Here is a 21,601-nt window from a genome sequence, read left to right as displayed (position 1 = left end):
CGCGTTTACCGCCGTCCCATAAATTCCTTATATGAATCTGTCACAGATACAAATAGCTCACTCCATCACGCTTTCTTATCTCATAAATAAATATTACTTTATTGGCAGTCTATGCGCACGGATGTAAATACACTTTAAGAAGTTTACAACTCAATCGTTAAAGTATTATTACATGCACGCGCTCACACTCTCACTTAAAATGTGACAACTGCTAGTGACGTGTGCACCAAACGACTCCCACAACATTTTGAGCATTCACGGACAAGTTCCAACTTCAAACCTGCCTGCTCAATTTATTTTCGGATTTCGTTCGCTTAATTATACCTAATAACCGTGGAATTATCTTTTTGCTTTCACAGCGTTCGCCAATGAAGTCAACAGCTCCTCGACGTCGACATCGCAAGTTGACGAGTTCATCGTTTCAAACGCAGGCTTCCCGGCGCGCGGGATGTTATCGTAGACGCTATCGTTATCATCGTCGTCATCATGAGCGACAAAACGCTGCTCTCCGTCCGCATCGGAATCATTATCCTCTAGATCGTGATTGTGAAGCTGCTCGCGTCGAAGTTCACCATCGGCAAAGTTGTAAGGAATATCGGTTACGCTGGCGATGTCCTGCAGCACTTCGCTCAGCCGCTGCGCGCTGCACAACGGCGTAAGGATCTCGCGCGTCGTATTGAACTCATCGTGGTTCACCGTGTAACAATTCGCCTCGCCGCTATAGTAGATGCATGACTTGAAAGCGCATCCCCAGAGAATCTCAGTGCTGAGGTACGATGTCCGCGTCTTGGAGCACTGACCCGTCGATGCCGAAGTTCCCTCCATCGTGGCGATTATCTCAAAACTGATGACGCGTGCAAAATGGTAAATAAAGTCTACGATTAGCTTGAGAATAAAAAATACAAAAAATTACAGCCAGACGCTTTCGAGCAACATAAACGAAAGTCGAGTGAATCAAAGGAAGCGGACGATTAAATTCAATCTAATGCGGGGCGGGCTTACCGTTTCGTTATGAGTTCTTTGGCCGAGAGATCGTAAAAGGGGCTCGACGGCGTTATTTTGTGAACGACCTCCAATGGCCATATGAGCAGCCCCGTCTTTTCCAGCGCTAGCGATTTCAGGAACGGCTCCTCCGGTCGACTCTGCACCAGATATGCGTTCACGGTCGTTCCTATTGCGTATCTGCCATTCTCGTCGCGTACGCGGAATATCAGACACAGCGTTCCGTCCCGCAGACATATCTGTGTATTTAAATTAGATTTTGAATGAATTATTAATGATATATCTGAGAGAAATGAAAGAGGCCGGAAATTGCATATCATTCAACAAATATTTGATTTTGACGGCTTAGTCTCCGCGAAATAAGCAAGATTTTCATTTTGTTTCAAAGAATCAAAACAGTATTAAAATCGATATATTGATTGATGTTTTATACGAGTAAATATGATGAATACAAACCACTGCTTTCTTGCTGAATAGCCCTTTGGAGTACATCTGGAAGGGTCGCACCATTTTGGCGTTAACGATGCTCACCATCGCACCGCATATGGCGCACCCTAGAATGATCTGCAAACACATCAGGAACGTGCCTTCCGGGCAGTGGTTGGTGATGTACCGCGAGCCGTATCCGATTGTCTGCTGTGTCTCGATACTAAACATCATATAACCACCGAAGCCTATATTGCCGACAAGGCAGGGCGTCGGTGAAGGACTATCCGGATCCAAATCGCCGTTCACGTTTGCAATGAGCATCCACGCAACGGCGAAGATGAACCAGCTGAGCAGAAACGAGGAGGAGAGTGAAAGCACCGTCCATCTCCAGCGGCTGTCGACGATTGTGTGGCCCAAGTCGCGCATGTACCGGTCCCAGAGGTTGCGCATTCGCGCCTTGTACACGTTCGACCCGCCATTCTTCTTAATTAGCCGACGCACTAATCTCTTCGGTTCACGCGTTTGACGCCTGCGGGGTGGGACAAACATTATGAGTTGTTGCTGATATTAATTCACGGATTATGTCAAAGCATGACGGTTTTTCTTTGCACTTCGGCGCAGTTGGCAGGAATTACATTATTGATGGATCAATCAATTCAATGTTACTGCGGTAAATTTTTACTATTTTGAGCTGTCGGGCACAAGTAGGTCTTTATCGCGGTATTTACTTTAAGATAATATCATGATTAGATAAGAATCTCATAACAAGTGATAAAATTTAACTAATTTTCGTAATGTTTTTTCAGTATATTTCCTTCAAAACCGATGAAAATATGCTTGAAATAATTTTTATGAATTAAATAATAATTAATTTGTTTCTAAAAAAAAGAAAATCTATATTAATTAAGTTTGTTTTTATCTATCTGCGCATGATTAAACCAGAAAACGTTTGTTTCAGCAACGATTCTTTTTACTTGAATGTCGATTTACGAAATACCTACTCTTTTTATTGGTTTCGACTTCATTTCATTGCGTGCAGAATATCGACGGCGACAGTGTGCGGGCATAACTCAATTTACAGCATTAATTATATTTTTCCTTTGTTGTGCGCTCAGCAACGCACGCACGGTCTAGCGCTTCCAGCATTTTTCATCGAATTGAAATTCCGAATGCCAGTTTGTAGATATAAATGCATTTGCACACACGCCAACCGCACTGCTTCCCGTTTACTTCTTCGGTATCTATCTGGGAGATGCGATAAGCGCGCGTACATACTCCACACACACATTTTATTGTATAATTATCATTAATTGTGTTTGCACGCGTCTGCATGCGACGTGCAATCGAATTACGCTTGTTGTTTTTCACTTTTTGTGCTCGTAGTTCTAGTACGTGCGACGTGCATTTTGCATTCTAATTACGTCGACTTTTCCCCAATAGCTGGAAGCGTCCCGAAATTCTTCATCATTTTAGATTAGACAAACTTGCCAACTTTGGCTTCGTTGCCGGCAAACTATGTATGATGTTAAAGTCACCAGTCACAACTCAACTGCAATCCCGGAAAACTTGTAGATAACCGGATACTAATAATGAAGAAGATGGCGAACAAAGATGATTGGTAGCGAGCGCCAGCGTGTATGAGTAATAAAGTGAATTTGTTATAAAATCGCTTCGCTTCTTCTTGATATTCATCATGCAAAATTCAATTTTATTCAAAATGAGATGCGTCAATATTATTGAAAGATGCTGAGCAAACAATCAAACCACAGGTGAACAAATATTTGAAAAACCAATTAAACCCTCTACAATAACCTAATGAAAATGACGCAGTGCTTGAATTATACGTTGATGGCAAGGTTAAACATGCAAATGAAAAATTTCACATGTCAAACACTTTTCTTGCCGAATTTCGGGTGGTAATATCAAACAATGGATCCTTCACAGCGCGTTTCCTTCCTCTGATTTAATTAAATTCTAATAGTCCCTTTGCGGGCTGAAAAATTAAATTAATAAGAATGAATTTCCTGCAAAAGGACACGAAGCAATATGAAACGTATTATTGCCGTGATTAAACACAGACATTGCGACAACGCTGAATTTGAATTTCAAATTAAAATTTTGTACGAGTTATTAATTACATATTGAATAATTCATCAAGATCCAAGCATAGCATTGAATACGACACAATTCAATGTCACTCTGGTTTTAAAAAATACTTTGTTTATTTGTGAGATGATGAAGTATTAAGACTAACAGCTAAAACTAACATAGTCATTGATTCGTGGGCTGTGCAAGCACAGTTTGACTTTTACATTCGCTATTTCGCCGCGTTTTGGGCTCCACATCGCATTAGCCAAATTCCCACGTAAAGCCGTAAAACAAACACAAACAAACCGGCAAAGACAATACGTTAGCAATGAACATTAGCGGCCGTAACAGCAATGAGCAGCGAGAGGAAGTCGTCCGCGCACGGCGTTTATCCCTTGGTCATTCATGGTATCGTGCCATCTCGCCACGGTTATTGTATAGTGGCGTAATTAGCTTTAATTTATAGGATAATAAAATTGCAAGGATGTTATATTCCCGGTGTAACGTCACACACTAAAACTCATATTAAACCTGGACTAATACAATTACACACATGCGTTCACATTAAGTTTCTTGCGATTGCTACTTAAATTAATCCACTGACACTACTACATGGATTAAATTGTCAACATTAATCTATCAGCATCCGTAATACAATATTTTATACACAATACAAAAAAATAAATACATTTTATCAGAAATACGCGATATTTATTCATGTGTTTTATCAAACTGTAAGTTTATTGAAGTACCTATCTCATCATAGAATAAACAAACATTTGCAATGTATCAATAATTGAAATGCACATCGTTAAACAAGCATTAGCATAATAGCCGTTATTATTTACAAGGATGAATTGTGTATTGTGATTTGTATCAGTGCACAATAACAAAATTGATACAATTTCAGTTTTCTCGAAATAAAAAATTAAAAACGAGTCTAAAAATTTAATTACCTGAACGACTTGTACGACGGATACTTCTTATAATGAGGTCCCGTCAAGAAAACGGGAAAATCACGTTGCACTACCGATTGCATCTCGGAGAGTTCGTGCGAATTCCGCGAATCCGCTCGTTCTTCCGTTGCGTATTGTTCGGTCACGTTGCCGCTTTTCCTCTCCATATTCCACTTCGTACAATGTTTATCCAATATAGAACCCAATCAGTTTTCCACCACGTGTAATTTCATAATGTATATGTGAGATTTTCAATTGCGTAACACCCGATGTGCACTAGTTAATTAATTAATCAAGATATTGCCAAACAAAAAACCGACACGCGACCAGCTGTCGACGGATTACGACTGACGGACAACAAACGTGCACAGTTAAGAAATACTAAGCGAGAACTGAGAGAAAAGTGTTTATGTCACGACGGAGCAGCGAATATTAAACACAATAATTAGTGTCCATAATTCAACATAATGCAATCAATGTCAATGAAATCCAACGCGTTAGTAACTTATATGATTATTATATGTGATTTAAAAACTTTTGTAAAATAATGATAAAACACACTTTGAAATATGTCGTGGGTTGACAGAAATAACTTGATTTATTACCCAACACAAATTATATTTAACTGTCTTACACGTACCTACTCGTAATTAAATTTAGCCGACACCAAATATAATGATAATATTGTTAATCGCACAAACCGCACTTGTAGACTGTGTGAAAGGATGTAAATTTGTTTTGTAAAACACGCTTAAACCGATCGCCGTGACACGAAACCATCATGATGATAAAGCGTTGATATTTATTACGCATTCACATTTATTCACGAATTTCGGTCGTATGTAAACCGCGTCATTTGTTGAAATTATGATTAATTTATTTTAATTGCGCGTAGTGCTCACACATGCGCGTGATGAGCATTTGTAAATAATGTGAATGTTTAACTGATTTAACTTCATGTTTTACATGTTTATAGAAATTTAGTTGTATTGTAGTGTTGTGGTGTATTGTTTCACGCGAGTATGATTTTCAATTGTTGCTAATAGATTGTCAAAGCGTAAATGGGTGTTTGCAACTGTAATAAAATGACAAATTTATGTTTTACGTTTTTTAGATAACATATCATGACAATTCATGGTTTTTATTATCAATTGGCGTAACAATATAATTTATTGCTTTTGTAAATTTTTATGTACGGAGCTTTCTCAGTAAAAATAATCAAATTGCAATTTATTTTTAATAAATCAGGCTTTTGGAGCAGGGCCCCCTTGGATCAAAAGCCGGTAGCATTTTGCTAGCCCTGTCATTCTAATGCTACGCCACTGGTGGCAGGGGACTTTTCATTTTCCTTAGTATTTCGATAACGATTATCTCAAAAACTAAAAGCAATAGAAAGTAATGGAATAAAAAATCTTAATCCAAGTGAAATTCTCTATAAAATTCAAATTTCCAAATTAATCACATTTTTCCTGCCAAAAGGTCCTCCAGAATTTTTCACAAATTTTATTATGAAAAATACTTTATGCCTGAATCAAAAATTCATCCAATTTGCATTTTGTTTTGTTTTAATTTTGATTTGTAGCAGCTACCTAGCAAATTGTACTTTGTAACTCCATGCAAGACCAGAAAGAATGCCGGCAGGTAAGTGGATAAAGGCACTTAATTTTTTCTACTTTATCGTCGGTGCATGTAGGTGCACGAATGCGATTGGAATAATAAATTTCGAATGTTATCCTCAGCCGATGCAGGGGCCACGCTAACGCGCACAGCCGCATCGGATAAGCACCGGAAAGAAACAAGTGTATCGCCAGGACTGCAGGAGAGCCTAGGAGCTGATGGTATTCGTACGATGGCAAAGAATGCGATCGGCTGTAATGGGGATGCGCGAGCGTGCACTGCAATTTCGTACGTTGTTTACTCGGCAACCCAATTTCATTTCGCTTTTTGTTTTAATGGAAAACTCCAGAGCATTATGTCGGCTGTTTCTTACCAAAGAGACAATTCAAATTGATTTGAATAAAATTTCACCCGGTGACTAATGTATTAATCGTCAAATGTCAAGAATATATCTGTTTGTATTATGGCTAGTAGATAAATTTACAGCAATGTCAATGAGCGGATGTTGTAGTTCAAACTCAATTTCCGGGAATACTCCAGCGTTCTCTAATATTCCGGTGGACCAATTCCAGAGAACGCCCAAACATTAACCCAACCTAATCCTGCAATCCAGGTTACCCAGGATATACATGATGAAATCTCCTTTCTACGCCCTTGACACAAATTAAAAATGATTCGGGGAAACGAACGGCCTGATTAATGCGTTTACACAAATAACTAAGTGCAAACACGACTTTTTGTCTTCGTAAGCAGTTTAATAAATTTCAGCACTGTTCGAGTGCGATGATTGTTAGCCGAAGCGTTAATTCGCCGCCACGTTGGATTTGGCAATGGGACGAATTAGTCCCGGTCGGGTTTTCGCGCGAGAATGATTTATGCCCGGTTTGAGCCGATCCGATTCCTTGGAATGAGTTGTAAGATTAGATCATCTTACTCCTGATTAAATGCGATTAAAGTTATGTTCTGATTGCGTTATGGTTACACATCGAAGCTTAATCACACGTGAGTCCATCTTCAACAACGCTCCGCATGAATGGAGAGCCTGGAGAAGCGGAGCTTTCAGACGATATCCAATCGTGTTAGATATTTACTACCAAAAGGAAATCTTGAGAGACGAAATGCTTGCTTGAGTGGACCACTTTAAGATTAACCTATTTATTACAAAGTGAAACTTAAAAATGGTATATAGATTTACTAACAAAATTATTTATAACTACACCCGGACAAATACGAATAAATAGTGAAAATTGCCAAATATTGACGCAAAAATTAGGAAAAGTATATGGCAGCGGTGGGATTCGAACCCACGCCTCCGAAGAGACTGGTGCCTTAAACCAGCGCCTTAGACCGCTCGGCCACGCTACCTGCTTAGACACACTTCACAAATGATTTCACGCAAAGTACACTCAGGGCCGTGGAGAGGTAGCGCGAATCCCGTGGAAAATCCACGGGCCCCGGCAAACGTGAATTTTTTGCTAATTTTTTGTGTTTGCGATTTAAGAGCGATACTCATCGGTTCTGCAGGTAGGTAGTACGTGATAAATAGAAAACTTATTTATAAACAGCAAATGTAAATTTGACCGAAAAATATAATTGAATTATAAACTTACCAGTGTACCGCTTATAGGACTGCCAGACACAACGAGTGCTGTAACTAAACGAAGACATAAATTAAAACAAAAATATTTCATACAATTGAATTATGTTATAATTAACAATCAACACAAAATAAACAATCTGTGCTGTTTAGTTAAAAAATACTTACATGAGCCTGATGGATCATTCTTAATGATGACAATCAACATGGAGGTGATATATTATATCCGATTAATTTAGTAACCGACACCACACACAACGCCAAGTGAAAAATGTTATCAAATCCACTATCACGTGACTTGTACATAACAAACGCAATCAAAAACCGGCATTTCCGAACATTAAACAAATTACTATAGTCGCAAAGTACAAATATATAGTCGATTGATCTTCGAGTATTACACAAATTTAGAATATTGAAGTCCGAATAACCGATATAAGTCTTTCAAAACACAGCTGGATTAACCAGCGTCCGGCATGAAACTGGCTGCAATGCGCCGATAGTGCATGCCGAAACTGCGTAAACATCGACGGGACAGTACCTATATGATAAGAAAGCAAGAGGTGCGCAAAGACGGCGCGTCGACGGCACGCGACCTTGTGCGCGAATTGCAATAGATGCGCAAAGTCGGCTGCGCGTCGATGACACGCGACCTCGTGCGTGAATTTTCAATAGGCACATTACCTGTAATCTGAACTAAACTGCATGCAGCAAGTTGATGCGTACTAGGAGACAGCGTGCGGGACACATGCGTTAAAAACGTTGTTTACACCGAATCGCAGATAACAGCGTTGTATACAAAACTATTCTCGTGCCCACGTTTGTCGATAAATATAAAAATAAGTCGTATAACTCGATTTTAAGATTTTTAGTGCATTCTAGTGACATCTATGAATGCGACAGATACTAGTCCCACAATTTAGACTATTATAATCAATAATTAATGTTTAAGAAAAAATTGCGAATATCTCGTAAACTAAAAGAGATAATTAAGATCTGATCGCAGCGTCTAAATCTACGGACTATTCTCTATCAGATAGGATAATTAAAACGGAAATCTGAGAGATGAAATTTTTAATCTTAAGAAAAAATTGCCAAGGGGGGGTGCTTGATACTTTTTTTCGACGATTTTTGAAATGTAATATCTCTTAAACTAAAAGCGATATCTACCAACGAATTGTTGATTATGAAAGATTGGAAAATTCTCTATCAGATAAAAATATTAAATAATTATATTTCCTACAGTAAAAGGTCGAAAAACGCGACTAAAAGTGCTAAAAAGTGACATTTTGCAATTTTTGCCAATTTTATTCAATCGCGAATATCTCGTAAACTAAAAGAGATAATTAAGATCTGATCGCAGCGTCTTAATCTACGGACTATTCTCTATCAGATAGGATAATTAAAACGTGAAAAACTAAAAGAGATAATTAAGATCTGATCGCAGCGTCTTAATCTACGGACTATTCTCTATCAGATAGGATAATTAAAACGGAAATCTGAGAGATGAAATTTTTAATCTTAAGAAAAAATTGCCAAGGGGGGGTGCTTGATACTTTTTTCGACGATTTTTGATATGTAATATCTCTTAAACTAAAAGCGATATCTACCAACGAATTGTTGATTATGAAAGATTGGAAAATTCTCTATCAGATAAAAATATTAAATAATTATATTTCCTACAGTAAAAGGTCGAAAAACGCGACTAAAAGTGCTAAAAAGTGACATTTTGCAATTTTTGCCAATTTTATTCAATCGCGAATATCTCGTAAACTCTCATAAAAGAGATAAATAAGATCTGATCGCAGCGTTTTAATCTACGTAAATATTTATACAGGATAGGCTTATTAAAATGCATATAGAAGAGATGTAATTTTAATTAATACGAAAAAAATGACAATTGGGAGTCAGCTATACAATGCACCGACGTACGGTGCCCTGGACACGAGTCACTTCTACCGCTGCCTTTGTACGGTGCCTTGAATACGAGTCACTTATTCGAGTCAATAAACGATAATAGTGCATATCTTTTAAACTAAAGGCAATGGCGACCAACGCGAGTCGGGCCCCGGGGAATTTACCCTAGTATTATCTAACAATGTAACATCTTTACTTATCTAAATGACGCAATAACGCAAATCTAATTATTTCATATCTGTAATGAATTTTGTCTTATGCGTATATATATTATAGTAGTAATGCCTATTTTAACTCTTTGCTCTTTATATTAATATTAAGTATATTTATAAAGAAGGTTTCTTGAATTTCTTAGAATGAAACAAATAGTTTTGTATGAAAGGTGAATATTTAAGAATACCGCGTATTTAAATGTTCACATCTTGTGAACTCACGCCGAGCCGCTTGTTTCTATTCGTCTCAATGTGGGCTCACTGACACACAAACAATCTGCATTCATAGCGTGTGCGTTCACATACACAGTCACCACACAGCAATAACGTGCTGCGCTACGTTGACTTCTAAATTTAATTTCGATAACTGCATACTACTGCCATCTAGACCCACTTTTGCGAGTAATATTTAAGTATGCATAAAGTACGCGCATCACTAACCCAAACAAACAATACGCTTCACAACGCCAGAAAACTAATTGCTAATTGTTATGCTAATGCATAATTTTATTCCACTGCCATAATAAACAATAATAAACAAAATGATGTATATATTCACATCTTCATTTAAAATAATAGAACTTGTAATACATAATTTTAGTCGTAACACTACTTATCAGAAATGTCCGCTTTGGAAAAAATCACTTCATTATTAAAACGAATATGCGCTTACATTTATAACCGACCCCAACTGCAACTTCGTAAGCGAAATCGATTTTACAGATTTTCAAGTGCCTCATAAAGTATCATCCGCGCTCCTAATCCAGGCCGGCACCTTCTTACAACCCCATCGAAGACTATCTATTAATATTCGATATAAATTTGAAGCGAGCCACAGAACGCGCGCCGCGTGCCTTCCCGTTTTTAGCAACTTTATCGCCGATAAAAAAGTGATTATTGTAATTGATGCGGTGAACTGCCATAACTTACCGACGCGCCGTATTAACGGACTCACGACGCCCATCGTTTGCGTAAAAAATCAATGCTCGTAAAATATATTCCGACGCGCAGCGAGTTTTAATGCGAATATCGTCATTGTGAAGGTGCGAGTTTATTAAACAATTAAACGCATAAATCAGGAACGTGTTACGCCGTCTCGCGCGGGTGGAAGGTGGAACGATAACAGAAGCACAAACGTGAACCGAGAACTTTGCGCGCGAGTAGATTTATTAAGACGTTAATTAGTTTCCAATTTACTTTCGTGCACAAACATACCGCCACAGCAACACTGCAAGACTAACTAAACATTGTACGACTTTGTTTTGGTATGTTTTTATGCGTGTTGTTTACGATAACTTTTTTGATCTTATCTACATCACAAGAGATAAAAACCGCATCAAAGAATAAGTTCATTTAGTAGTGTTTTAACGTAGGCAACCGAATATACACCACAGAGTAACAGATGAACAAAAGTAGTATTTCTTGATTTTTTACCATATTTATTACAATATTCCTATAATATAAATAATAATAATTTAATATTTAGATGGTAACCATTCAATATATTCTCATATCACTAACTAATAACATACAGAACAAGATTAAATAGAATAAATATGAAATCACAGATGTAGCTAATTTCACTCTACTAGAAATTTCCTTTTTGTCAATTTGATAAAAACCTCGTGCATCCAAACACCCAGTACGAAATAAATGCGGAATGCCATTAATTTAATATTAATCATTAATACAGTAGAAATGGTCGCTGATTGCTGCGCTAAGTTTGCTTACAACTTACTCGGCAATCCCAGAAACTCCCGCTGTTTATTAAGATAATCAGTGGCTTTCTGCAAATACGTTCGCGGTTGCATCAGCGACTCAGCGGCCTGTTGAAACTTATCCTCATTGCGGCGCAGGTACATAATAACGTCGCGCTCCATGGTTTCAATCTTCTGCGGTTGGATCTCTGTCATGCCCACCATCTCAGTCAGGTACGGATTGAAGCGGAAGTAGACATTATTTGGAAGTAGATCACTCAACATTGTGTGAACTCCTTTAAATAACAATAAAATTTAATCTTTATAAAAATTTATGTATAATCTAATATATTACCTTCTGTATCAGTTGCACTTTCAAGTAGAGTTCTAAATTTGTTCGTCCAAGATGTCACCGTGGTAGTACTTTCATCCGCTTCATTTGGATTGTAGACAGTGCGTCCAGTACCAAAGGAAACAATGCATTGTATTGGACTATCTGGCCATAACAATTTCGCTTCGTGAATCGCCACAGCAGTTGGGTTATTCACCAAGATGCCGCCATCTTGATGAACGAGATTACCCAACTTACACTCTTCGAAATAAGTCGGCGCTGCAGCTGATGCTCTTGTAGCTTCCCACAACTTATGATCCATACTACCCATGTACTGTGATTGCACTCGCCATGGTAACGCATAATTTCTAAATACATAAGCGGAAACCCTCTCGTGGTTGACAACTGCAGAAACAGTGGCGATTTTCGGGCATTTTGGAATACGATTTGTCGCGAGCAGGGAAACTTCGCCCATTTGCCCGCGCATTTCCTGCTCCCACATCTGAGTGTTGTAATAGGAATGATTCCACACCAAACTACTAGATCCTTTGATCACAGACTGCGTAAATACTTTCGTGCTAATATCAATGTAATCTTTACGTAGTTGATCGCAGGATTTTTGCATTGCGCCCAATGAACAACCGAGAATTGCACCCGTGCTCACTCCGCAGATATAATCAAACAATTCATAGACTCTTTTACCAGTTAACTCTTCTAATTTATGCAGCATATCAATAACTGCTATGCCTCGTACTCCTCCCCGTCAATTGATAAAATGCGAATTCCTCGGTTTGGTAGCGGTTTCATGTGACCAAGCAAAGCGAAAACTTCATTGATTGCGCCGACTAGAAGATTACTACGCGTGCGTTCTTCAATTCTTAATAATAATCTGATTGCACCTTCCTGTAATAATTTATTTTATTAAATAAAACGTTAAAAAAACTACAAAAACCAGTTATACCTTAATAGCTGCACTTTTAGCATCTGGATAAAGCTGTAAATGTTGCCCCAATTCAGAAACATGTTTAATTCTTCCCTCATCTGTTCCAGCAGTGGTAATATTATTAATAATTTGTGTGGTTCTTGATTGAATTGATGATCTTGATATTGTAGGTGCCTCAGTTCTCCACTTTGGTAGTACTTCTGTGATGGCAGGTACAGCTGGTTCCTCTTTTGTGATTTTCAACTTCATTGAGATGCCATTGATAACATTACCAATGCTACTTGACTCTGATTTCTTCACATCAGTTTTTGCTTTGGTGCTAGTATTATTCTTGACCAGATCATTTGCAGTGACTGCAGATGAATCAAAATTCCTTACAATTTCATTACCATACACACTTGGCTGGTACTTTTGTAGCATACTAGCAACTTCTTTGCTGACTGCATTCTGCAATGATTTATCAGAGGTGAATTTGTTGAAATAAAGCTTTAGGGTGTTGATCAGCTTGAGATTTGAGTTGGAGATTGCCTTTGAAGACATTTTTGGTGGAATTAGTGTATTGGAGCTTGCTGTGAATGGCCTGAAATGAAATTACCCAATAGTTATATAAAGATATGTAGTCATAGTCATACAGTAGGATGATGAACAAGATTTTGTTAATTAACTTACACATCTTTAATACTACAACATAATTTGATGTACTTAATGAATTTGGATTAAATGGCCTTGCATACCACAGCACATTTTTAAAAATTTTGATGAAAAGCGAATGATGCACACACAAACAAATAGAGCTGACTCCAGCTGACACTGACAATTTCAGCATAACAAAGAAATTGCGTCAAAGTTTCTTATTAGGCAACCCTGTTTACAGGAAATGTAATATTTAGAACTAAAATGCTTTGTTATGTAACAAAATCACTTGTAACAATTAAAATTTTACTTAATTTAAGTGTAGAAATAACAATTAATATACTAACATGTTGCTTTGTAGTTGGCCAATGTTCAACTGACTCATTTTCAATTATAACTGTTGTATAACGTTGCACACCGAATTAGAGATAGGAATTTTATCTATTTATTAATTAATTAGCCGAAACAACTATAGAAATAATAATAATAACGACAATTCATGTAGAATTTGTTAGATAAACTAATTATGAAAGGATTAGTTGTGTAGCTGCTTGCGTTTTCAAGTAACTTAATAAATTACTGACGAAACCGTCGCGGGCAGTTGCCATGGAGAAACTGAACTGCAAGTTTGTATGTACAATATTCAGATTTCAGAATTTAATAGTGCCTCATCATAATTCACAATCACAGTCATGATAACCTTTCACACAAATTCAAAATATACAGTCATAATTACCTTTTATTGACTATAGCGATGCCTCGATCAAGGTTCCGATAGTGTTTTATGTTTTTGCTTAATGACATGACGCAAAATCTTCTTTGTTACACTTTTAAATGTTTTTATTCAAATTCTAATAAATAACTTAAGATTAAAATATTAAAACTTTCAGCACTCAATAAATATTCACTTGTATTTATTTACGTATAAATAGTAATAATAATATTAAATAATAGCCCAATGGCTTAATTGTTAAATAAAGTTTATGACTTGTTCGCTTTTCTGATTGTTAAAATTGACTGATGAATTCTGAGAGCGCGCGCGAATTTAAACACAATCAGTTCGTAGTTGGACGCGGTTTTACTACGTCGTCGGTTCGATATTGTTTTGGCCGTTTCGATACTCGACGTATTCGATTTCCGCGATTTACGCGAATCGCGCTACTTGAAGCTGATCACTTCAGTGATCAACAGCGTCAGGAGCACGACAACACGCTACGCATTGTAAAGACTCGAGCGTAAGTGTATTTTTACTTTACTTACCCCCTCTGCAAACACGACAAACTAACGCTATTAGAACACTAGAACACCGCACGTGTATTGGCATCGAGCGTTTGCTTTATTTATAAATGATATCGTACGATGCGCAAAGCCACACCTCCAGGATCAGGCCATTCAACGAACGTACGAGTCACAAAGCGTGACGTAGTGTTTAGGAGGTATGTGCACAACAGAAATGAAAATCAAGATCAACGATGTTTTCAAGTTGTGCGAAAGTGGAAGTGTAAAATGCGAATTATTCTGGTCAAAACAGCTTAATTTCAAGGATACAATGAATAATTGTTTGTAATTTACACTTTATGATGTTTTTCATAGGTATACAATGTTTTTGTTTTGAAAAACCGACATGATAGTAGATAGTGATAACAGGTAATGAACCGGATATTAACTTTTAAATTTTATAGAGTACCTAGTATTAATAAAAATGTCTTCACCGTGACAATGCTTTTACACATTGCCGTGACCAGGATTCGAACCTGGGTTACTACGGCCACAACGTAGGGTCCTAACCACTAGACGATCACGGCTACAGAAGACTTATAAAAAACGTATTTATCCAACAATCACGATAATAAATTTATACAACATTGCATAAATGTATAACGTGGTTAATTTATAATTTTGCGTTACTACACTTTCACGAATAATATACATAATAATTTGTCGAATTTTAACAGTTGGGCGATAAAACTCAGTAAAATCAATAAACGAATATTTCGCAAACAATAATTTGGCATATCTTCAAGGTAACATAATCACGTCATCAGAGAATTTACGTCGCATTAAAATATGTTTTTACAAGCCTACTTTTCTGACACCTCGCGTGTTTTGCGATAGAAAATTGAATACATTTAGTGTAGTGTAGTGTGGAATTGTTGGCATGATAATATTGTAAACATTAGATAGTAAAAATTCGATGTTTTTATGTATGATGTTTACATTGTTGAATTCCTGATTTGGACTGTTCCGCATCGCTTGAATATTTCTAGCGCAAAAGTGCATTCTAGCGTCATCTTAATTTTCTTCTAGAAACTAGTTTCTTGTAACTTGCATTGGTGTCAGTAAGTATGCATTAAATTAAATAAAGAAGACTCGTGGATGTGTGGGTGTACTCTCCTAAAGATTGATTTGAATAGAATTTTCAATTATAACATAAAAAATCTTCAATTCAAACAGATCCTTTCCTATTACTTAATTCATATTCCTAACGTAATTATTTATATAATACAAAAACAATCGTACAGTGAACTGCGCATTCTAAAACTCAAAACAATCGTCAAATCGCATTGTTAATATCTATTAAAATTTACATACAAAATACTACGTTGAATAATCTGCATCCGATTATCTAAATACGTCACAATTATAATTATACATTCAACAATTTCAATCAATGATGACTGATACCACATATTTATAAATATGATGCGATTATGAATGATATGAATTGCGTATGTAGTAATATGTAACTTAATATTTGATTTCAAGTGCATGTACATACGTAGAAAGTGTTTTTGCTCGTTTTACGCTCCTCGTTTAACTTTGTTATTATTAGTAATAGGAATTCAAGGCTACACTCATTGGGAAAGTAAACAGTTAGGTTGTTGACGCGCTTTTTTGGCGAATGAGGTGCGTAATAATAGCAAATAAGAGTAGCGTGTTGCAAAAAATATGTTTTGCAAATAAACGACCAGTAAATATAACGCGCAGTTTGGCCTCCACGTGGAGAACGGGCAGGTACACATCATACACTCACGTGGAAATCCTTTAAATCATCATTAACGCAGTAAACAATCAACAATTTTTATGGAGTGAGAGATTTTGGAAGTCACACCACCAAAATTTATTTATCTATGAATATATGATTAAACTTTCAATTTATTTATCATCTCAGCTGGTTAAATGCAATCTACTAGCTCTGATCATTTCTGGATAATCAAATAATTATTACTCGAAACAAACAAATCAGTAAATCATACCAAACATTACAAAAGTTTAGATTACAAACCACATTCACTTATTTGACACTAGTGGCTTTCGCCCTTCTTGCCAGCCACCCGCTTGAAGTCACCCATGTTGGTGGTGTTGATCGGTGAGCCAATGATCGAAAAATGATTGATTTGAGTTACCTCTCCGCCAGACTGGTTATCTTTGACGAAGAACTGAACGTTCATCACGTTCTGGAACTTTACGTAACGCAGCAAAATCGGACTTCCATCCAAATCTTCAGGAGCAATCCTAATTTAATCAATAATAAACAGAAATATTAATAAATTAAAGTTTTTTAAATTAATTTTACGTACACCAAGTCTTGGACACATGTATTACTATCAGCCATGTCGAAATCAAGCGTGCGTGGTTGATTGATGAAGATCTTGATCGTTTTCGGCCCTTTGTCAGTTGGTGCCTTGAACTTCAAGCTGTGAATTTTCACCGCTTGATTGAATGTTATCGAAATAATAAGCTGTAAATAATTTTTATTAATTTTTTGTATTAAATTATTAATAATTAAACTTACTTGTTCATCACAATCAGATTGCAAAACTCCACCACCAGCTTGTAACGCATGAACAAGCGGATGATCGTCACTCTCATTCAAACACTCACATTGCGCTTTCATAATGAATGGAGCCAAGTCCATCTACAAAAATAATCACATTTATTTGATTTAATTTCAATAATTTACAAAGAATTTGTATGTTAGGTGCATGAACAACAGCAGTTTTGACAAAATCGCTAAAAAAAGTAAAAACAAACTCTCTTAATGCTCTTCTTCCCACTTATTTTTTGTCAAAACCATTGTTTCTTTTATATTTGTAAAATGTTCATAGATTATTCCCAAAACAGTTAAGATTGATCAAATGAAGCAGCTTGAAGCAGTTCATACACAATCTATAAACAAATAAATGCATTTAAGTGAATGTTCTATGCACATTTTACATTTTATTTTTACTAGGTGATGAAGTATTAATATACATACATGTCCACCCACTCCTTCACCTTCCAATGTGTCACCATCACCATAATGCTGTTTGATTTTGTTTTCCAAACCAGCTGGATCAGCTCCTTGGACTCTATCAATCTTTGCCTATAAATATTTTGTTTAATAGAATTTAATTGAATGAATGTTATTATAAATATTGTTACCTTGTTACGATAAAAGATAAATGTAGGCATGGCTGATACACCTTGACTAGATGCAGTGTCCTGGCACTTGTCCACATCAATTTTCAGAAATACAGCATTTGCATACTTGGTGGACAATTGCTGGAAGACTGGAGCCATGCGTTGGCAAGGCCCACACCTAAAATAATTAATAATATATCAATTTTCCATTCGTAAATAGGATTAAAAACAATGTTTCTAGAATATAAATTGTGGTTATATTCACCATGTAGCCGTAAAATCGGCGATGACCAGTTTTGCGGACGCATTAGTTAATTCCGTTTGGAAATGGGTCTCGTCTTCGATAGCGCGCACTAGAGTCATCGTGTTGTTGGTATGATTTAGTCTCTTCTAGAACTGGAAATTATCCTATTCGGCGACTTTCAAATGGAATTTGTAATGACTGGCAGGTTTAGACGTGACAGTTGCTGTTTACAAAATCTGATGCGCGTTTGGGTGTATATTGGGTTGCCTATGTTACCATGGAAATTTTCAAATAAATTAAAAACAAAAATCGAAACACAAAACAACAAAGTTCTTGAAATATGGTAAATTTATACTAAATTGTATCACAAGACTGGGTTTTTTAAAAAATTTAATACGTAAAATTAGTTTCCAGACATTATTCTTGCCTTTTGATTAATTTTTCAGGCAAATTTGACAATTTAGCGGACAGTAAAGAGGAAAAATGGATAAAGTCAAGTAAAAACTTGAAAAAACACTCAATATTTCTGTTAGACAGCATACATATATATCTTTAATATTTATTTATGCTTACAATATAGTTACATTTTAATATATAATCTTAATTACATGTTAACATTAGTTATCCTCAAATAGTTATTGTCTTTACACAACAGTTTCTCATTTGTATAATGATGAAATCAAAATTCTCAACAACTAAAATTCTTATACTTACAATACCTATATATCCATAAATACTAGATGTTTTTGTACATTGGCAGCCTAAATTGGTTATGACTCTTCTCTTCATACATGACTCTTCTTATAAATATTCATATATGGTTGCATACATACATATTTTATCCTTAAATTACATTCATATCATGTTCGTATAAAGAAATTACTTTTAATATTGACCATAAGTAGGAAAAATATGGAAACGTTTCGAAACGTCAATATATGTACAGACGAATTAGAAATTTACTGATGTGACATCATCTTGATATGATTATTCTAAGAATAACTACGAATATCACAAAGAAATCAATATTCAACCAAATTTTCTTGAAAAGCAGTACAATTATATTATTTGGGCAAAGCGTATGTTCTGAATTGTGTATGCAACAACTGCACAGTGATTAAATTAAAATTAATTAATTTTTTCCTTTAAAAAGCACAATATTTTAGCATTATTATAATTATTATTAATTTATTTACGTGTTATGTATATTTACAACGCTTGGAAGACTTTGTGAGTTTGTTTGCGTTCATGTTCACGTTCATCAAGACATAATTCATAATAAATTCAAGTTATTTTTTATTAAATTCATTTAATTAATAAAAATATTGTTTAGAATTGGTTGCAGGTACAAGGTACAACTGACTTTTGGTTTGTTTTCATTTCTTTTGATTTAATACATCGATAAAATCGCCAATTGAACTTAAAGCATGCAATCAACACTTAATTCTCTTACAAATTTTTATATTTTTCAGAATCAAACCTCGGAAGCATCAGTAGTGTCTTCTTCAGAGGATTTTAGCGATCTGTCCTGCGAGATTAGATTCATCGGTAGTGGAAGTGGAAGGTCACAGTCGCAGGCGACGCCGCCCATCCCAATGGAGCACTGCTCTCGACACCATTCCTCCCAGTCGATGTCCATTTCAGTGGGACGTACACGACGATCCAAATCCTGCATGCGATAGACACCGCATAGTGGACATCCGTAGATGTGATAGTTGTGTTCAGAGCAGAAGTAGCCACAGATGCGATGGTAGTCGATGGCTGGATAGTTGCCGCTTTTTATTGCAGCGGTGGTGCGGCCTTCGTTGCAGTCGCAGAGCGGATCGCCAAGCCGGTACTCGCAGAGCAGCGGGCAGGCGTCGCGACGCGTCTTGATTGCGCCGGCGGCGAGCGTGCCGCTCGGCGCACTGCCGCCGTCGGACTGAGTTTGATTGCGAGGTGTAAGGGTGGCGCAGGGCGCGCCGCAGGGCTCGCCGCCCAGTCCTGCAAGGCATAGTGATGCGCAAATGCTGCGAGTTTCCTCGCGTCCGATTGGTTTCAATCTACCCTCTGTATGCGCATGTCCTGCAGTTGCAACGCCCATTGATACTGCCAGCAGGACCAGTGTTGCTAGTATTGACATCCTGCAAACATATAAACACACTCACTGTTTTACAAAACATCAAAAAATCCAAAAACTAAAAAATTATAATTTTTTGTTCAAAAATACAAAAATTATTTCATATTAAGTTGATTAAAATTAATTCAGATTCTATGTTTAATTAATTTTGTTTAATGAATTAAACTTTTGATGTGTCTTGACAGTGTAGCAAATTTGTTTGACTTGTTTGAGTCTCCTCAACGTCGAGCGCAGCTTATGTCTGTTTATGGTCGAGTCAAAAAGCGTTTTGCTTTAATAAGTGTCATCACAGCGGCCGCGATATATCATGCCACCCTTGCGGGGCTGTTGCGCAAGTGGATATCATAAATCGCAGTCAGCGGCAGGAAACGAGGGCGCAGCAGGGAAGAAGGGCCGGCGTCGCGTGTAAACAATCGCAGCGAGCACGTCAGATGTCACCACCAGACCGGCGGCCATTTGCCGCTTCAATGCGCGGCTAACCAACCCTATTAGGACAGCTTACGCGTGCATCCCTTCTATGCACATGCACCCATGTAGATAAGTGTATGTAAGCGGTAATTTTATTTGCAATTTACATAAATCTGACTGAATAGAACTAAATTTTGCTGTTAAAAGTAAAAAATGATTTATTATAGGTATTAATTTGTGAATTAATAAATCAGGGGTATATTTATGATTGACTATGACCTGAATCAGTCATATGGTTTGATGAATGGTTTTTAATTGAGGTTGGTGATGGTTTTTGAATTATGGAAGTTGGCAACCAATTATACAGCTTTTTCTGGGTTACCGCACAAAAAATCTTTATTTTGTGGTATTTTGTGAGTAATATTGTTTTACCAACCTGATAAATGTAATTATATTGAATCAATATGCAAACTTTGTTAACTGTCGGTTTGATACCAGCAAACTAAGCCTTTCCGGCGCGAGGATCCAAATTTATAGGTATTATTTTCCAGATAACAGCCATAGATCAAAAACAAAAGCCTGATAACATGCAATGCATTAGTCAAGCACCAAAGCAACAATAAACAATTAATATCTCAATAATATTTTGTGGGAAAACCATAACTAACCAAGTAATAAGTAATTATCTACTTAAGAGATTTCAAAGAAATATTTAAATTAAATATTTTCGTATGTTATTAAAGTTTGCTTTAAAACAAATAATTCAACAAAAGTGGTTTGTAATTTGCTCCTTGAATAAGCTCTATAGAAATTGCATGCCTGCCTTTATGATGAAATAGAATGGTTTTAGGTTGGTGAATAAATCATAATTTATTTTTCAACAAACACCCAGGCTGTTAAGAAAGCCCGCCGAATTGAAGTCGTGGACTTAGCTGTTCCTGTTGAGAGCCGAGAGGCACTATTGATTTTGGAACTCTGCCAGATGCTGCCGGCGTATCAATATG

The 21,601-nt window shown here is 36.7% G+C and overlaps 4 protein-coding genes and 2 non-coding genes across 7 annotated transcripts; all 6 read right to left on the bottom strand.

Moving 5' to 3' along the window:
• Positions 1-71: 71 nt before the first annotated feature.
• Positions 72-8,191, bottom strand: LOC135799550 (G protein-activated inward rectifier potassium channel 3-like). Of its 2 annotated transcripts, XM_065312681.1 has the most exons (5): positions 7,858-8,191; positions 7,703-7,746; positions 1,459-1,960; positions 1,003-1,241; positions 72-844 (listed from the first exon to the last, which is right to left on the bottom strand). In XM_065312681.1, exons 3-5 carry the CDS (start codon positions 1,879-1,881, stop codon positions 340-342), a joined length of 1,167 nt encoding a protein of 388 aa, XP_065168753.1. In that variant the 5' UTR covers positions 1,882-1,960; positions 7,703-7,746; positions 7,858-8,191; the 3' UTR covers positions 72-339. The 2 variants fall into 2 exon arrangements, with proteins under 2 accessions (XP_065168753.1, XP_065168752.1); XM_065312680.1 differs by lacking the exons at positions 7,703-7,746; positions 7,858-8,191 and adding an exon at positions 4,476-5,189.
• TRNAL-AAG (transfer RNA leucine (anticodon AAG)) lies at positions 7,376-7,457 on the bottom strand. Its single transcript has one exon. It is a non-coding gene; the product is annotated as a tRNA-Leu (tRNA).
• Positions 8,192-11,236: 3,045 nt separating the features above from the next.
• On the bottom strand, positions 11,237-14,021 carry LOC135798199 (calcium-independent phospholipase A2-gamma-like). Its single transcript, XM_065310958.1, is given in 5 exon segments — positions 11,237-11,811; positions 11,871-12,608; positions 12,611-12,749; positions 12,808-13,369; positions 13,770-14,021. Coding segments are annotated over 5 exon segments (1,743 nt in total). The 5' UTR covers positions 13,808-14,021; the 3' UTR covers positions 11,237-11,545.
• A 1,134-nt stretch (positions 14,022-15,155) lies between these two features.
• On the bottom strand, positions 15,156-15,227 carry TRNAH-GUG (transfer RNA histidin (anticodon GUG)). The gene has a single exon. It is a non-coding gene; the product is annotated as a tRNA-His (tRNA).
• Positions 15,228-16,560: 1,333 nt separating this feature from the next.
• On the bottom strand, positions 16,561-18,305 carry Txl (Thioredoxin-like). Its single transcript, XM_065310959.1, has 6 exons — positions 18,092-18,305; positions 17,848-18,004; positions 17,681-17,788; positions 17,219-17,341; positions 17,004-17,164; positions 16,561-16,938 (listed from the first exon to the last, which is right to left on the bottom strand). The coding sequence occupies exons 1-6, from the start codon at positions 18,187-18,189 to the stop codon at positions 16,728-16,730; spliced, it is 858 nt and encodes a 285-aa protein (XP_065167031.1). The 5' UTR covers positions 18,190-18,305; the 3' UTR covers positions 16,561-16,727.
• Positions 18,306-18,593: 288 nt separating this feature from the next.
• Positions 18,594-21,120, bottom strand: LOC135798202 (uncharacterized). Its single transcript, XM_065310960.1, has 2 exons — positions 21,034-21,120; positions 18,594-20,193 (listed from the first exon to the last, which is right to left on the bottom strand). The coding sequence occupies exon 2, from the start codon at positions 20,190-20,192 to the stop codon at positions 19,545-19,547; it is 648 nt and encodes a 215-aa protein (XP_065167032.1). The 5' UTR covers position 20,193; positions 21,034-21,120; the 3' UTR covers positions 18,594-19,544.
• Between the last annotated feature and the right edge of the window lie 481 nt (positions 21,121-21,601).

The sequence above is a fragment of the Atheta coriaria genome, unplaced genomic scaffold (genome assembly GCF_025399875.1).
Source record: "Atheta coriaria isolate IRGN ID8LTWV9N9 unplaced genomic scaffold, Caltech_Dcor_3.1 hic_scaffold_9_pilon, whole genome shotgun sequence".
Taxonomy (NCBI): domain Eukaryota; kingdom Metazoa; phylum Arthropoda; class Insecta; order Coleoptera; family Staphylinidae; genus Dalotia; species Dalotia coriaria.
The sequence above is the reverse complement of the archived record's forward strand: the minus strand, read 5'-3'. Positions and strand labels throughout refer to the sequence as shown.

Excerpts from the sequence above, each read along its gene's own strand:
- LOC135799550 (XM_065312680.1), bottom strand. The coding sequence starts at position 4,642 with ATGGAGAGGAAAAGCGGCAACGTGACCGAACAATACGCAACGGAAGAA. Across the intron at positions 1,961-4,475 it reads CCGTCGTACAAGTCGTTCAG|GCGTCAAACGCGTGAACCGA; the intron begins GTAATTAAATTT and ends CCCACCCCGCAG. Across the intron at positions 845-1,002 it reads AAAGAACTCATAACGAAACG|TTTTGAGATAATCGCCACGA; the intron begins GTAAGCCCGCCC and ends ACGCGTCATCAG.
- Txl (XM_065310959.1), bottom strand. The coding sequence starts at position 18,189 with ATGACTCTAGTGCGCGCTATCGAAGACGAGACCCATTTCCAAACGGAA. Across the intron at positions 18,005-18,091 it reads GCCGATTTTACGGCTACATG|GTGTGGGCCTTGCCAACGCA; the intron begins GTGAATATAACC and ends TAATTATTTTAG. Across the intron at positions 17,789-17,847 it reads TTATCTTTTATCGTAACAAG|GCAAAGATTGATAGAGTCCA; the intron begins GTAACAATATTT and ends AAATATTTATAG.
- LOC135798202 (XM_065310960.1), bottom strand. The coding sequence starts at position 20,192 with ATGTCAATACTAGCAACACTGGTCCTGCTGGCAGTATCAATGGGCGTT.